We start from the raw sequence: 17,222 nt of genomic DNA, 5'->3' as shown, positions 1-17,222 counted from the left end.
AATATTACAACAATAACATATGTTTTATTTTAATGTCATACACATTGTAGAAAATCCATCATGCCAAGGAAATGCACCGGGAAGACGACCTGGGGCAACCACACGGAAAGAGCACCTTCTCATCTTTCCCTGTAACCTTCAGGGCTGGAATGTAGAGTAGGCCTAGTTGTAGAGTATGGCTGATGTTATAATCCATTTGGGTCTTCTCCTGTGTTCTGAGTCCCAGGCTGTTCTCGCTGGTTCTGATTTTCCTATGATTTGACCCCCAGACACTACACTGTAAGACATTTCCCTGGAAAAAAACATTAATCAACTGGCAGCAGGGTTGCCATTTTAATACTGTTAAATGAACATTATTTTACTGTCACTAAAATTGACAGGATTATACTGTTAATGAAAAAAAGGGATGAACCTGGACTAAATGTTTGTTATGTTGCTGTTTGCACCGTGAGTGAAGGGGATGTTATATTTCATTGGGCAGATGTGTTTCATTCCATATGTAAGTTTACTATGTCCCCTATTTGTTCAAATGCTAAACACAGAGATCAGCTTCTGTTTGTTACTTCAAGACACTTGTCACAATATATCAAGTTCAATGGAATGATTAATTTATATTGCAAATTGTCTCCTGAGTTGAACTAGGGATCTTGCTTAAGATTTCCACAAACCGTTTGTTATAACCAAAAATAACGGTTAGTTCACACAGAAATGTTTTATTTAAACAAAATGCATAGTGACGTAATGGAGTGAAACATCCCCTTTACTGAGGGTGCAAATAGCAACATACCAGACGTTTAGTCCAGTGCAAGTCATTGTGGGAAAGGGGGCGTCTCTACAATACACTTTGTTGTGCTTACTTGATTTATCGAAGGCAATCCGTTTCCTTCATTCTACTGAGTAAACATAACTTCAGACTAACTTGGTTTAATTATGTTAACTGAACTTTCCATTTCCAAGTAAATATAACTCAACTTTAAGTAAACTTAACCAGAGGATATAAAGTAAACAACACTTATTAGTTAAGATGTGGATGGATGAGGATTAATGAAGAACACTGTATAAGCTTCACATCTGCAGGCAGCTCATTTCAAGTTGTCCCTTCTAAGTTTGATGGTAAATTAACAGGAAAGTTCAGTATTTTTGAAAAACATTACCATTCCGTAACATAACAGCAAAGGACTGTAATTTAACAGACTGCCTTTTATATTAACAGTTAAATGCTGTTTTTATAAATAACAGGTTAATGCTGTTGAAATCCTGCTGTAAATTTACAGCAATTGTTTACAGTGTAGCTGGCTCTAAGGGTCCTGTGTTCTGACCCCCAGACTGTGTTCTAATCTAACTGATTCTATCTTTCATTTGAATCTTATTAAAACCTTTTGAATTATAATATGTTGTATTTGATTTTGTTCAGAGTTACTTTCAAGTGTTTAGAAAATTTGATTTGCTTAATTGACCAAACCCCATCATTCTTTTACTAGTCCGACATTAGTTCTGGAATGTGTGGCTAGCTTTCAGGATTCTTACTGTTACTGTGGCCCTCATTTATCAATCTTGCGTAGACCAGAAAAATGGGTGTATGTACATTTCCACGCAAATCTCGGCATTTATCAATATGGACGTGAGCGTAGGGTACGCTCAAATCCCACGCCAGCTCTCAGCTCGTGTACGCAAATTTGAAAACAGCTTGGACTCGCAGTGCAGGCTGTGCCGGGTAGCCGATGACTTTGTTGGACACTTATTAGAAGATAATACAAATGCAGTGCAAATAAGACCGAAATAAAGATATTAATCACTTAAAAATGAGCAGCTTATGTGCAACTGAGTAGGAGAGCTGATTCAATAGTGCGCACACCGGCCACTTAGGAGGGCTGCATGGGACTGCGTAAGGGCAGTTGTCTCCGTCTTGGAGCAGCTGGGGGGACACTGAGGCACAAAATGTTAGCCTAAGTATTAAATATGTAGTAGACATACACTGCTCTTTATGATACAAAAAAATACATGGCACAACATTCAGCTTAACATTTTATTTATTTGACGCACTTTGTAGATGTTAGTTCCTCTTTTAATGTGTCATTAATGCTAAAGCGAGCGATTTATTTCCACCGTTAACCGGCACGTTGTTCCTATTTGCTGGTGGAGCAGGACGGTGGGCGCTCTCACAGCTGATCGCTGCCGGGTCGGCTTGTGCAGCTGACGGCCGGGCTGACCACTCGTGCCAAGCGCTTGCTGTCATACAGTAAAACGCTAAATGTGTTATTTTTAGTTTTTAAAACCCTTTTGAATAGTGCTATCTAAAAGGGCTAATACATTCTAATCATTCAAATCTCTGCAGACGTGTATTTATTTTATGGGGACCATTATCGGACAGTTGGTGCGTCTTTTTCTCCTCCACCACTTATATTATGCCCGCAGCCCCGCGTTGGTTGCATTTCAGAACAGCAACACGCTTTTTTTAGTGGCGATTTTGAGTCAACACCAACGCTGTTGACCGCATCAGTTATTTCCTTCCTAACTGCTGCCTTCTGTCGTTCTTTGATGCTGCTTGTAGGCTAATGCTCCGAAATGAAACTTTTTTTTTTTCTACTTTCGCTGTTATTCTGTCAATTTCTACTTCAGGGAAGTGCCGTATTGCGCATATCCATGTCGTAAAACCTCTGGGCGAGGCCTCTAAACTGAGAAAATATAGGGGCGTGATACGCTCGTTTTCATCCGCCGCATTTATCAATAATGGCCTGGCGTACGCTGAGATTGGCGAGATACGCCTGTTTGATAAATACCATGCGACACCTGGCGTAGGGAGGTATTTGCGACAGAATCTGCACCAGTTTCCACGCAAAATTGATAAATGAGGGCCAATATGTGTTGTTATGGTAGCTTCAGAGTGGAAAAAGTAAGTGGATCACTTTACCCCACAGCTGGGGTAAAGTGAGCCACATGAAAACTTTTTTTAAAACAATCATATTTTCACTGCCCTTTGTCTTGAAAAAAATCTGCTAATGCCCATTTCTAGGAAACATCCTGAATTAATGGGAAATGTGTAAATTTGAGTGATAAATAATTTTAGCTCCCTAAGAGGGAAGCAAATGTAAAGAGGGAAGCAAATGTAAAAAGTGGCTCAGATTACCCGTTCTCCCCTATATATATATATATATATATATATATATATATATATATATATATATATATATATATATATATTACTAGTATTTAATATTAGTATTTCCTGCGCCACTGCGCATGCACACCACACAAGTGTGAGTTGTTAAAAGTGGCGACAAAAGGGCTGAGAGCAGCAAACCCATGTGACCTGCACTGGCTTTGTGTCTGTTTACGTTTTTGTATGAGAGCTGAATTCCAAGCCATACTTTTTGCACAATGTGTTGAAATGACATAGAAAATAATAGAATAGAAATCCTATAGAAACATGATTTACAAGAGTAGAAAGAAAATTAAACTGAATCGGTTTAGTTTTTACATACTTCCATATTGTGTTGAAAGCTGCATTGATTATTGCACTGTTCATAGAAAGTCATATTTGTGACAAGAAAAGCTTTTTCTCTAACACAATATTAGAGAAGGTAAGTCATCTGTTGATTGTATTTAATGATCATCACAAAAGTAGGAAGTGATTAGCAAACTCTGAGTAGCAAACTCAGATGTGTATATAAATATACTTTTGAAAATCACACATAGGTACGTAAAAAAAAATTGCATCTAGATGCATTGAGAATCGATTTTGAATCGAATCGTTGACCTCGGAATCGAATCGAATCGTGAGGTGCCAAGAGATTCCCACCCCTAATTGACATGTGAGGTTTTACCCAACAACAGTGATATTACTATGCAGACAAAGCTGGAAGTTTACACCTGCACAGAAAAAAGCGCGGCTCTTTCTGCACTGATGAATGTGGCTTCTAACAAACATACCCTGACAGAAGAGGCTTAAAGAGTGCATGATTCCTCTCACACACACACAAACACTCACACACACACACACACACACACACACACACACACACACACACACACACACACACACACACACACACACACACACACACACACACACACACACACACACACACACAATGTAATACACACTTCATAGCCCGAGGTTTGAAATGAACGCAAATAACTGTGTGAGAAAGCCTTTTGAGCGTGAGCCAGATACATCAGTCTGTGGCCCCTGCTCTTTTAACATACAGTGAGAATCCATCACGTGGGGGGTTTGCAGAAGTAAGCAGAACGGCAGATAGACTGTAACAAATGCACATGTTCTCTATTGTCACCTTTTCTTTGTGCCAAAGCTTTCAAGTGCACACACATACTTCATAAGCTCCTGCAGCGAGGCAGAGAGAGCAGGAGAGGCATGACAATGGACTGAAAGGAGAGTCAATATTGAACTAGAGTACGGTAGAAAAGAAAAAAGCCATGAAGAACGCTATGGGTCTGTGCCTACTGTGTGTGCTTGCAGGTTGTACTTTTAAGTCTATGCATTCGATTGAACATCATACACGGCGCTGTCTCTCTAATGAATGCATGTTGTACAGGAGATTTAACAAGCTGTTTTTTTTTTTCTTCTCAAATTCCCTTGTCATGTTTCCTTGTTCCTCCCTGCATAGTGCTGCACACTGTTGCTATGCTGGAGGGTGAGGTGAAGTGTGGTCAGGTAAAAGGAACAGAGACAAATGAATGGTTCACCTTAAGACAGGGAGATCATTATCTCAGCAGGTAAGGTTAAGCTTTAGTAATAGCACTGAGCGAATGCAATGGCTGAACGGTAAATGTGTTTCATGTGGTTCAGGAGGGAGAGATCATTCACATTAGGTCAGCAGTAAAAAACTGAAAATGTGCTAGAAACTGACAAATAAAGAAGAAGTGGAAAGGGTGGAGTGAATTGTGTATATTTGCTCTAATCGATGGATGACAGTACAGTTTGTGAATACTATATACACAAGTGTTGCATATACTCTATGGGTGCAACCATAATGATGGATTATTGTGGGCGCTATTTCACCGCAATTCATGGAGCTATTCGCGTGCATTATCCATTCTTAGTGGTTGTGGCCCTAAGACTGTTAAAATTACGGTTCAGGTTTTTAATTATGTATTGAATGATCTATTTTCCTTGGTAAGTCATTGGTTATAGTCCTATGCAAACCATTCATCTCCAAAATGTCAACTTTTAGAGTTAAGCAAAACAGCTGCTTTTAGCTTTGTGACAATGCATTTTATTTCATTGATTACTTTGGTCATGGCTTTCACCTTCATTGTCACTTCCAACTTTGTATTTATTTATTTTTTTCATGCATGGAAACTTGACTCTGAATGCACCTTCAAATGCCACTGGCATGTTGTAAGCTAGGTCAACTTCTGTATATGCCTTTAGTGCATACAACTGTGCATAAAACGTTCCTTGTCAAACTATATATGTCTGTCTGCGACTGTTGTGTTCCATTTCTCCATCAGCAGGAATGGTGCTTGTTCATCATCCAGCACAGGAGAGTGCAATATAGGCCTTGAAATTCAGCCAGGATGCAGGGACAGGAAACAGGGCAGCGGGAATGGATTTGTTATGTTCCTGCTAACGTACAACCAGGTGCTAAAGCGCCGGTAGAGATGTATTAAAAGCCATAGTGTGTGCATTCTATATACAACTGTGAGGAAAGCTCTGCCAAGACTATAAGTTATTCATCATCTTTTACCAAATGTGATAAGTGCAGAGAGCTGGGTCACACTTTTTTCGGTCTTCAAGCTTAAAAGTCACCAAGACTGAAAACTTTTCCTTTCAGCCACCTCTGACTAAAGCATATGATAACTATTCATGCTGTGAGCCGCGGATCTTGTTTCCTCCTCCGTATATCTCAATATGTCCAAGCTTTATCACTGCTGTGTGAAGCCAATCGAATGGCTAATCAGCCCATCTAGCCAGAAGACTTTGTTCTAAAGTTCATGCTGCGGAGATATCTCGAAGGCTGAACGTACGAGTCACCTCTGCAATGGTGTGAATGATTGGTACAAATCTTCTAAGGGCATGCTTTGCTCTAGCCTCCGGAATGGCTCTCATTTGATCTCCTAAGTGCTTTTGCGAAAGAGACAGCGTCTGGCGAAAAAGATATCATGACTCATGGCAACCCCGGCCTGTCATCTGTATGCAGAGTTCAGCACTTCCTGTATTGGAGGGGAAGAAGTGCCATCAAAGGTCGTCCTGGAAACACCCCTCTGTGACAATGACAACGCAGACGGTATTAACAGGCAGCTCTGGGGCCAGCCTCTTGAATTTAGAGGTGACGGCTGTGACCCGAATCAGCAATTCAGCTGTTCTGGAAGCAGTTGTTACAAGAACAGGAAATAAATAGAAAATCCACTGATAGGAGCAAAAAATAGTCAGGAGTTCAGTGAGAGTTCAGCTGCATTCATTCTGTGCATTTATACTCATCTAATTTGGCGGGGGTCTGCTATTGTGAAGGGGTACTGCTCGGGCACATTGGAATGGAGTGAATACTATGAAATACAGAACCCATTTCCCTATTCTACACAAACACACACCTGATTACATTTATGAAATATGCGGGGAACCCTAACGCGGGTGTGAAAACCATCATGTAAACATTATGCGTAACATATATGACCTCTTTGTTTCCTCTTATTGCCCAATGGCATAACATAAAAATACATGGAGATGTAGAGGGGACTCCATCCATAACCCCATGGACAGTGGTTCCAGGCACAGCGCAGGCCCTTAACTAGCTGGCTGTTGTATACTCATGGGCAGGCAGGCTGAAATATGAGGGCTGTGGACATGAGGTCTTCCCAGAATGCTAAACTCACTCTCTCTCTCTCCCCTTCTATGTCTCAACCCCCCCCCTCCACCCCGCCGTGCCCTGCAACCAATCTGACGCCTAATTAATCCTGAAGGTCTTTTGTTCCGCTGAGGTTTTCCTCTCTTTCCCCCCACTGCACTCCATCCATCCGTCCTCCCCCCCCTGCCTCTCTGCCAGCCAGGGTTTTTTACCCCTCCTCCTTCTCCCTCTACACACACCTACACACGGTCTGTCTCTCATACATACACCTATACCAGCCTCTCCCATTTTGTCTAACCCAAAGGAGGTGCGGTACAGTCCCAGAGAGCTGGACAGAGGTAACAGATGTTTTACTTTTTTTGCCATTTTTTTAGTTATTTAGTCAAGATGAAAATGGATGAGATTCGTTAAATGTACTCCCAGTATTCTACTAATTATGCTCATATGAGAATTTTAGTTTTGTTTTGTATTTTGCATGCATGTATACATAGAATACATGCAATGTGGACACACTGGAGATGAGTAACAGCAGACTATACTGTAATACAAAGATCATTCTAAGAGTGCAACCCAAAATGGTTCAGTCTTTAAAGCAAGATTCAGAAATATGGATATACATATGTTTATATAATATAATATACATTATCTTTCTTGTGTATACTAAAATTATGAATTTCGATGAAGATTGATACCTCCTGTCTGTATACTAAATATGATGCTACAGCCAAGAGCTAGTTTGCTCAGCATAAAGATAATAATTACCTCCCTAAAGCTACCCTGGCTTTGTCAAACAACTCCAAAAATATGTAAAGAAAACCTTAGTGTAAAAAAAAATAAATTGTTTTTAGGGTAACCAGAGGAGACTACACTGGCTGCTTCAAGCAAAGAAACAGTCACCAAAAGAATGGCGTATTGTTTTTACATTTAGTTTTTCTTGTGCAGATGAGGTGCTGGTAAGCACATTTTGTTACTTTAGGACAGTGAGGCTGATTGTCGTTATGCTAAGCTAAGCTAACTGTCACCAAGGTTGTAGCTTCACCTTGGTTAGCAGGCATGAAAGTGGCATCAAAGGCTTGTGTCTTTCATGTGAGGTAAGACTATGAAGAAACGAGATTGAATCAATACAGTTTTGGCAGATAGCATTTTAACATAATAGCCATAAAATAGAATTATATTGCACAGCCAAGCAGAACATATCAAGAACACAAGCAATGTTGCCTCAGCATGCAAGCGTGGGGAGCTCTTGGGACAACATCTGCAGAGGTTTGGGAGGCCCAGTGGGTCCAAGTGATCAGCCAGGCATATGAGTAGGTGGACAGGGACAGTCGCTGTCAAGGGATGTTTGTCTGTGTCGCAGGGCAGAATAGGAGGGATTTTAAGGTTATTTTATTTTGATGATAAGAAATGGTGTCATGGATGATTAAGCCAAATCAACAATCAGCAGCTAAGACGACTGTAATTCAGTAAACTGCTTGAAACATCAATATACCTGTAGAGTGGTTGTGAAACCCAAATGAACTTATTTATGATTAGAAAGCAAGCCTATTTTTTCTCCTTTGTGTCTCAACTTTCAGTTTCAACACGAATGTTGTTTTGACAGAATGTTTTAAAGGTAATAACAGCAAACAGCAAATCAGCACGTGTTCAGTTTAAAAATGGTTATGTTGGTGCCACATCTGTTGACCTGTCGACTGTTTGTCACCGCATTGGGCATCGCGAACAATCTAGATCACCCAGCTGTGATGTGTGCTGATTTGGGTGTGTGCATGTCTCCATTCAGCGTGTGTGACAGAACGCTCCATTGCTCCAGGCTGGAAGGTCATTTAAAGGCCAGACATCCAGACCTCTCCTCTCCTTCTCCTCTCCTCTCCCCCTCTCTCCTGCCTGAGAGCCAGAGATAAACCTACACATGCCAGCCACACAGGACCAATAGTCATGATTTATCGGAAGCCATTTGGTACCTGAACGCCTATGAAATTGTAATGAACTTGATTATGCTTTTAATGAAGTGTGAGAGGTTCTTCAGAAATGATTATAGCCATGCTCTGGCTCACAGCTAGGGGCTGTGGAGGGGAAAGGAGGAAAAGGGAGAAATGAAAGGCCTGTCACAAACAATGAAGACTTTGTAGCAGCGACTCAGGATACTGGATGGTTAGCACAGGTGCAAGCGGGAGCACCACGCTTCTTTAGAATAGATTATAGGGGCGTTTTACTTTATATTTGAGGTGACTTGACCCGACCAAGCCCATTTCAATTGGTCCCTGCTAAGGGATTTTGCCTCAAAGCTGCAAGCTGAGTTGGTACATTAGCCTCAGCAGCCTGTGAGCCTCATAGGTCATATTTCGCATTCATATAAGACAGTCGAGGAACATTATAACCTGGAATGTACAGGGTGCTTCCATTCAGACAGGGAAACAACATTATTGTTCAGTAATTTCACGCGTAAATCTCCACTCTCCCATGCTGCTTTTTCTTTAAATACCACAAGACGAGGTAAGTGGCTGCTTAAAGGGCAGTCCAGAAGCAAACAGAGGCTTTAAGCTCAATGTGTTATTGTACGTCAGGTGACAAAATGCAACGAGTTATTCCCTTCTCACTCTGATTTACAGAGGTCAGAGATCAGGTTTGTTTTTGTAATGCAAACACAAAAGAGCTACTGGTAGTCTTTAAGAGACTAGATAGAATTCTAGCTTATACAATAGGCTATTATTTGAATATTTTGGACCATTTCATTTCAATTATGACAATATTGTTTCAATCAAAGTCCGGCGTTCTGGGCAGATTGCAACATTGCTTGGGCTGCACAAACAATATTATTCATTATCTATGCAATCTTGCAATGTCTGATGAACAGCACTCAACCAAATTCTGCAATGATATGATACAGATGTCCCCCCTCCCCCCTAGCCTGGTCCAACCAGACCATCGTACTTAATTTCATTTGTACAGAAGATCTGGAACTGCTCTATTGACAAAACGTTCTCTCACTTGGAGGCGGGTCTGTCTGTTAAAGTTTAAAACTATTGGATCTGCTCAGTGCCACTCTGGATAGGCCAACCAATCGCATAACGTTTGGTCGTGACATATGTCATGAGCCGGCTTCTGACTTCAACTGAAACTGCCGCGCAACTTCGACGTCATCGTTCTCAGCCACTCGCTCTGTTCGCTGACTGGACCGCATGAAATCTATTCGAGCAGGAAGCCATGAATACACCACAGCCCCAGACTGACTACTGAAGTGAAATCAAAATTGAGCAGAAGTAGGTAGGCGGGCGGAGCCAGGCTACACCCCGCCCATTAAACAGAGGAATTAAGGTGAAGTACGCGGTTTATTTATGTTAATATAAGTATTAAATCGCTCTTCATTCATACAGTGATTACTTTCATAATGTGCACGTTTCATAATGCCGATTTCTCAGTCAGCTGCTCTGTGTGTAATCGGCCAATAAACTTTTCGGGGGATCCCGGAATTAATATCCAATCACAAGAGAGAACGCTACAAACCGACACCCGTCTCACTCATGGTCTCACTGCCGGTGCACACCAGAGCGACAGATGGGTGAATGTTTATGCGCCTAAAATGGCGGAGCAGGTAAAAATCCTTCCCAATGTCTGTTTTGATGGTTTTTATCATGTTTTTATCACACTTATGGATCTGAGATGATGCTAGATAACTCACTGCTTGAAGACCACAGTGCATTCATGTGGGGATAGGGACGAGCGAGGGGACTGCTGCTAACTGCAGTAACTGACAGGAAGTTAGCTAAAAGAACCAATCTGCTTACAGCACCTTTAAGTAAATCTATAAATTATAGAAGCTGGACACAGGATTGTTTGGCATGTTTTTCATAAAAAAATACTTAATCAATTAATCAAAATAACAGCTGTTCAACAAGATGATGTTAAATACTTTACAGATATTTAATTATTACTGATTATTTTGCACCAGAAATGTCGACACTTACTAAATAAAAGTTAAAGGGTGATTGCAAAAATATTACAACTGTATGACATGTACATGTTTCTACATTTGCTTAAACATGCCTGGAGAAACAGTGGACTGGAAGAGGCCGTTTGTTTGACTGAATCAGTAGACAGTGATGAATGCAGATGTTTTAGTGGGCTATTTGCACTGAAGCACTTATGGTGATAATCACAGTTGATCCTGTGAGAGCCGCCTGCTGCCGACACTAGGCGTGTATCTGTCGCTGTCACTGTCCGCATGCTGAGGCTGTCACACTATCTGCAAGGTCTCTGAAGCTGTTAATCAATCCTCTCTAATGTGTTGTTCACACCTTCTCTCTCTCTCTCTCTCTCCCTCTCTCTCTCTCTCCCTCCGACTTAGTGGTGGAATTCTATCTTAGAAGGTGTGCTCGGCTGGGCGTTCACTGTCGCTAATTTGTTGTGGCAATATTAATTAATGATCGGCCTGTCACAGCTGTTTATATTGAGACAGATTAGAAGTGGGAGAGATTAGACAAAGAAAACAATCTGCGCGAGGCTTGGCGGCTGACAGGGGTCACCTTCGTGTGTCTCAAATCATATTCAATTTGCCGTGTCGGAGGCGGGGAAAATGACTCCACTTGACCGGCCTGTATCCTCCTCTATCTATGATGGTTCACATTAGGAGATAACTAAATCAAATCTCTGTGAAACGCCATGAACTAAAGGACTAATACCGCCGCATTCTATCTCAGCTGAAATTCAAATTTTCGCTTTGTAATAACTGAGAGACATACACTGACTTTTTACATTTGCAGCTTTTCATTCTCACCTCAACCCCTCTTCCATTAAGCTTCATTTTCATTCTTCTCTGCCAGCAAAGCACATTTTCCTATTCAAATGGAGCTTAATCCAAGGTGGCAGAGCGTGGTGTCCTGACCACTGACCCCTGTACAGTCCTTTCCACGTGGACCCGCTGACTGTGTGCCTACTGCTGCACACACACACACAAGTCCCAGGCAGTTGACTTGGCAACACCGCAGTGCACTGTGACGGCGAGGGGAGATTAAGTGGCCAATCAAGGCCCGAACAGTGGGGTAATCATTCCACTTGCTGAAATGAGTGTCAGGATTACTCCAGCACTTTTTCACTTGGCGGTGCAGGCATTAATAGGGCAAAGACATTTTCCGCTAACTGGAGTGATTCGTGTTGGATTAAAGAGCAGCTTCCTACTGATTAATAATAAAGATGAAACGTTATGATTGGAGGCAAATGTAACCTTGAGGTTAGGGATTGTATGAAATTTTATTTCAGTAGGTGTGTATGTGTGTGTGTGTGTGTGTGTGTGTGTGTGTGAGAGAGAGACAGAGTGCTTGTCTAGCTTCTTTGGGAAAGGGAGGAGAGTAATTTATTTCATATCCCAAATTTAGTTGTAATGTGCGACATAAAGCTACATTTTACTCCATATACACAGGATACGGGATCAGCCCTGTGTATTTGAAATAGTTTTATATAGTAATACCTGCAACAGGAGGACGTTTTAAAGGAAAGGTAATGCTGTAGAAATAAAATGTAATATTAAGACAATGAGGAAATTACATGAATTAATATTTCTACAGACACTGAATGTAACAGTAAAATGTTGACGGCCAAACACAGTCAATTGGTTTTCCACTAAAATATCCATCAATGTATTGCCCAAACTAAACAACAGACATGACGCATACGTGTGCGTCATGTCAAACGTATGACCTGTCCTGTGCTTAGTATGACCACCATCCACCACCATCTCCCTTCCACTTCTATGTGGCACATACTTGTCAATCAAAGGAATGTTTCTATGAACATAATCAAGGCAACGATTACACGTGTTAACACAATTTAATTGGAGAAACAAATTGGTAAAATACAAACATAATTACTAGGAGACAGGGTTGAGATAGGGCTGTTGCCTGTACCAAGTTAATTCATAGGATGGCTTTCTATTCAACGGTGGAAAGTGTCTGTGTATTCACAATATTGGTAGATTTGTCAGAAATATATTATCATGAAACTTTCAATTTTTCAGTTGATGCCCCCCAAAAAATATATAAATAATGCCGGATAGGGCATTCCTGTTAAAAAAAATAATATCAAGCACCAATCACTTATCCACCAATCATTTTCTTACAGTCCCTTAATGAATTGGCTTGGTTGCAAGAGGGCTGCTCCATTGGATCAGCTGAGAATAATGCTGTAAAACAAGGCAGTTAATTTCCAATAGCTGTAAGTAATGATCATCTCTAGGCTGTGGATAAGTAGAATGAAGTCGACGTAAAGCAAGATATCTCCCATAATAGAAAGCATTCTCACTTGATTTCCCTGGATAACTACAGGTTAAATGAAGAATAAGAAAATGAAAGTATTTGCTGGAAGACAAATAGCTCTTTTAATGTCAAGCAGCGGTATGACTGTTAAACTCAATTCCCACAGACATGGGCAATGGAGGAATGGTGAAATTATAGGCTATATTACTGCTGGAGAGAGGCAATTGTATGTGTGGAGGAGGTGTAATAGTATGCTTGTCCTGTCACTCTGGCTGTATTATTCTTTAGTATATATGTGTGAGGCAGAAGACAGCACCATGCAGGTCCGTCCAGTTTAAATATTTCATTGGGGTGATGGATGCTGGAGCTACCTGCCATCCGTTTCAGCTCAGCTAGAGTTTGTTCTTCATCTTTATTTTCCATTCTGTTAATAATATCATATCACTGCCCGTTCTCTCTTCTTGCCCACTTTCTTTAAGCAGGAAGGAAGTAGCAGTGTTGTTTTGAGCTTTACCTCTGTCTGTGAGACATTAGCTGGCGGTTTACCCTGTGGTTCTTTAATAAAGTCAACCAATCAATGGAGAGGTTGTGCATGACAGCATGAATGATGAAGATGAGCCATTGTTGTTTCCTTTGCCAGAAGCCATGATATTGTGCAAATAGAGGAATATCCACATAGGTACAGGCTGTTACCGCTGCTAATTTGGGTCAGGACTATTTTCCAGTCTGGATCTTCCGCTACACCCAACATAGGGCTTGTATTAAATGTATCTTAGAACAGCGGTGATATTACAATCACTGTTCAGAAGCCTTTGGAAATATGACAATTACTTTTTACAAATCATGGCTATTAATACATACGACAAAATATAATATTAGTATTCTTATTCAAAATATGAATAAGAATATTGTCATATTATTATATATATATATTTACAAAAATGTCAGACAGATCTTCATATCATGTTTAAGGTCAGGAAAGGGCTTAATGCGATATACTATATTGTTTAGGACCATTATAGGTTTCCCCACAAAGCTTTATACTGCAACAGTTACAGTCATATGGAATTCTGGGAAAAAAAGAACGAGATGGCAAATATAATTTGGCATACCAACATAACGTTTGCATTCCCCCCAGGCAACAGCTTCCAACCACCCCCACACTACGCATCACATCTGCAGTGTAGTCAACCACTGCCCATGCAATCAGTGCTCGGCAAGGGGATTGACTCACATGCCAACATAGAGAGAGTGAAGGTGAGCTGGCGGGGTTCAGCATTAACATTACATGTAACACATCATGCCCACAGACACATGCCGGGTCACGTGTGTACGCGCACGCATACACATTGTATCTGCACTTTTGTCCTTTACCAGTGAAAAAATAAAATGCTTCTCGAGCCTGGCAGACAGCACGGCTGACTTTCAAGAAATTCCACAAGCGAGTGCTTTCTGGAACTAAACGGGTGCGGCAAATCCTCTTAAAATCCTTTTAGACACCGTGGCAGCAAGGAGAAAAAAAAAATTCTCGCAGGCAAACATGTGCAGGTTTGTTGGGTTGATGTTGTGCTCTGGGGAAGGACATTCTCGCCAGTTTATTTCTTGGAGGCTGGAAAAAATATTAATACGACACATAGCCTACAGGACCGACAGGGGCACAATATGGTGGCGTGTGTCGACAGAAGGCTTAAGGGAAAGGACGCTTTGGATTTGTACGGCTTAATATTTAGATTCATGGCGCTTTGCACAGTCTTTTGTCTTGTATTAAGACAGTAGAGGGAAAACTTTCAGCTGCCAGTTTCCCACTGATCTGGACAGCTTGGATGTAAGGTTTTTCTTTAAGCAAACAATGGTAAACAACTAAAATCAGTGTGACTATCTATTCAGGGCAGTTTCACTTTAGATGATATTCTTCAGCTGGAATCAAGTTTGAAATGGATGTCAACAAGTGCCAGCTTATCCAGCCCCTATGTCTTTAGGCTCTCCAATTTCCTCAAGTTTCTCAAAAACTAGTTTCCTCGCTCTGATTGCCATTTACATATTTGGGTAAATGAGCATGGGATTGGGCTCGGTGGTTTGTTTGTCGATTTGCTCTTTGCTTTTTCTCCTTTGGGCAACAGATTGGATTAATGTTTGTAGACACTGTGATGCCACACATGAGGAAACAGAAGATCTTGCAAAATTGCGAAAACTCTCCAATTACTGCTCTACAAACACATAGGCGGGAAAAAACATTTAGGTTTTGCTGCAGATTTCTCTCGTGTCAGAGGCACAAGGACAATAATGAGCTTAATTTACATGCTTTTCTATTTAAATAGACCAACAAACAGTTATTGTTAGACCTAGTCTTTGCAGTACACACACAAATGCACCCAAAACCAAAAATTAACATAATAGTGAAAATACAGTTTACAAATGTGTGTGCAACAGCATGCTAGCAGATATATTTATCAGCACTGCCACCATTTCCCCTTCCAACCCCCTGCTTTTTTAGCCTCTATCTCTTGTCCCTCTTAATTACTTGTCGGAAGGTGTTTGGCTTTTTTCGCTGCACGCATGCTGCTTTGGTCATTACAGGCCCCTGTAGGAAGTGGAGTAGCTGCCAAAGACGCTTAGCAGAAGAGAGGTTCTGGGATGGTGTCAGCACTCACCTGTGGTAAATGAGGACAGCTCTTCCTGCTGGCTTTGAGGCCTGTCCTCCCCTCAGGAGCTGTCCTGATGTTGAAGAGGGCTTGAAGAGCACACTGGGCCGCCTGGTTCTTTGCCAGCTTCTTGCTGCGACCGCTGCCCTCAAATATCCGCCCGTCCACGCGCACCGCCATCACAAAGCTACGCAGCCGTCTTCCTTCAGCTCGCTCCGAAAGGCAGCCGTAGCGCAGGCCCGGCCGCAGCTCATTGAGCAATGCCACCGGGCTCTTGGGGGCCTCTGGTTCTGGAACAATCCCACCCAGCCTCTGCTGAGCCTGCACCATCAGGTCCAAGGTATGGCGGAGCAATCGTCCATGTCTCAATAGCTCACTGGATAATAGCTCACTCTCTGCTGCTGAGTTGCAGAGCGACAGGCCATCGGAGCACGGCGAAGAATCAAATTCCTTGAAGAGTGTGTCGGGAAAGTCAGCCTGATCTGAGGTGAAGTCAGCCGAAGCGTTGGAGATGTTTCCCATGGCCAGGTGGGCCTGAGGGGCGTTGGGAAACTGAACAAAGGACTTGAGGGCCAGCTCGGCGGCCCTCATCTTAGCTTTCTTCTTGGTGGGGCCTGTGCCCTCGAAGATCAGCCCGTTCACCTCTACAGCGATGGAGAAGACAGGAGCGTGGACTGGGCCAGTCTGAGAAACCATGTTGTACTGCAGGCCCGGCTTGAGCTCGTTGAGCTGCACCAAGGCATTCTTGGGCGCCTCGGACCAGGACAGTTTCTTATAGATCAGGCGGAGATGACACAAGCTGTTGTTGTCTTCCTCCAGTGGCCGTTTCCTCTTCAGACCAGAGCTGCCGCTTCTTGCAGAGTCGGAGAAGAAAAGCGATTGGCACTCTGCGGATCCTATAGAGCGATCCTCTAAGTTACCAATGTTACGGTTTTCCTTTACCTCAGCACTGCTGGTACCTTCAATAAAAACAGGAAGAACAATGTCATTCAGAGTGATAAAAATACTTTAAACACAGGAGTAAAAAAGCTGTCATTACTGTGTGACTTACATTTATCCTGGAACCAAATCAAAAATCTCCCAAGGCAGATTTAGCCACTTGATACACAATGAAATGAACAAAGCTACCATCATCTCCCTGAGCCGAGCCCTCTTCATAGCACAGGACTCCATCAAATGTAAGTGTTTTAAAATCCAAACACAAATCCCCAAAAATGGCGATGTTATCTGCCATATCATTCTGTAATCTGACTCCAAATTGGTTCTGAATCTGTGTCGTAAGTGGGAAACATGGGTGTCTGTGGCCAATGAAATGCATTCATTCTATTTGTAATGGGGGGGAAGGTGGGGGGGTCGTACGGAGTGTCAGACATTCCAAGAAAGGATGACATGTCTGTCGCTCGCTTTATTTCTCACTTCTATCCTCTGCGAGAGCAACGTCTGAACAACTGTGATACGCTTTTCAAACCTAGTTACGAGGAAGTGGTGGCGTATTGCATTTCTGATGGGAAATTAACAAAAATAGG

At 41.9% G+C, this 17,222-nt stretch overlaps 1 protein-coding gene across 1 annotated transcript in view; it reads right to left on the bottom strand.

Annotated features, from left to right (window-relative positions):
* Nucleotides 1-17,222, bottom strand: part of adarb2 (adenosine deaminase RNA specific B2 (inactive)) — a gene marked incomplete at both ends in the record, with an annotated part of 182,693 nt that overhangs the window by 47,703 nt on the left and 117,768 nt on the right. The window contains 1 exon segment of the mRNA XM_080050028.1: nucleotides 15,706-16,655. Coding sequence (XP_079906154.1) covers nucleotides 15,706-16,655 — 950 coding nt within the window.

Source organism: Ammodytes marinus (genome assembly GCF_949987685.1).
Source record: "Ammodytes marinus genome assembly, chromosome: 21".
Taxonomy (NCBI): Eukaryota; Metazoa; Chordata; class Actinopteri; order Uranoscopiformes; family Ammodytidae; genus Ammodytes; species Ammodytes marinus.
Note: the sequence above shows the minus strand (reverse complement) of the source record. Positions and strands in the feature narration are given on the sequence as shown.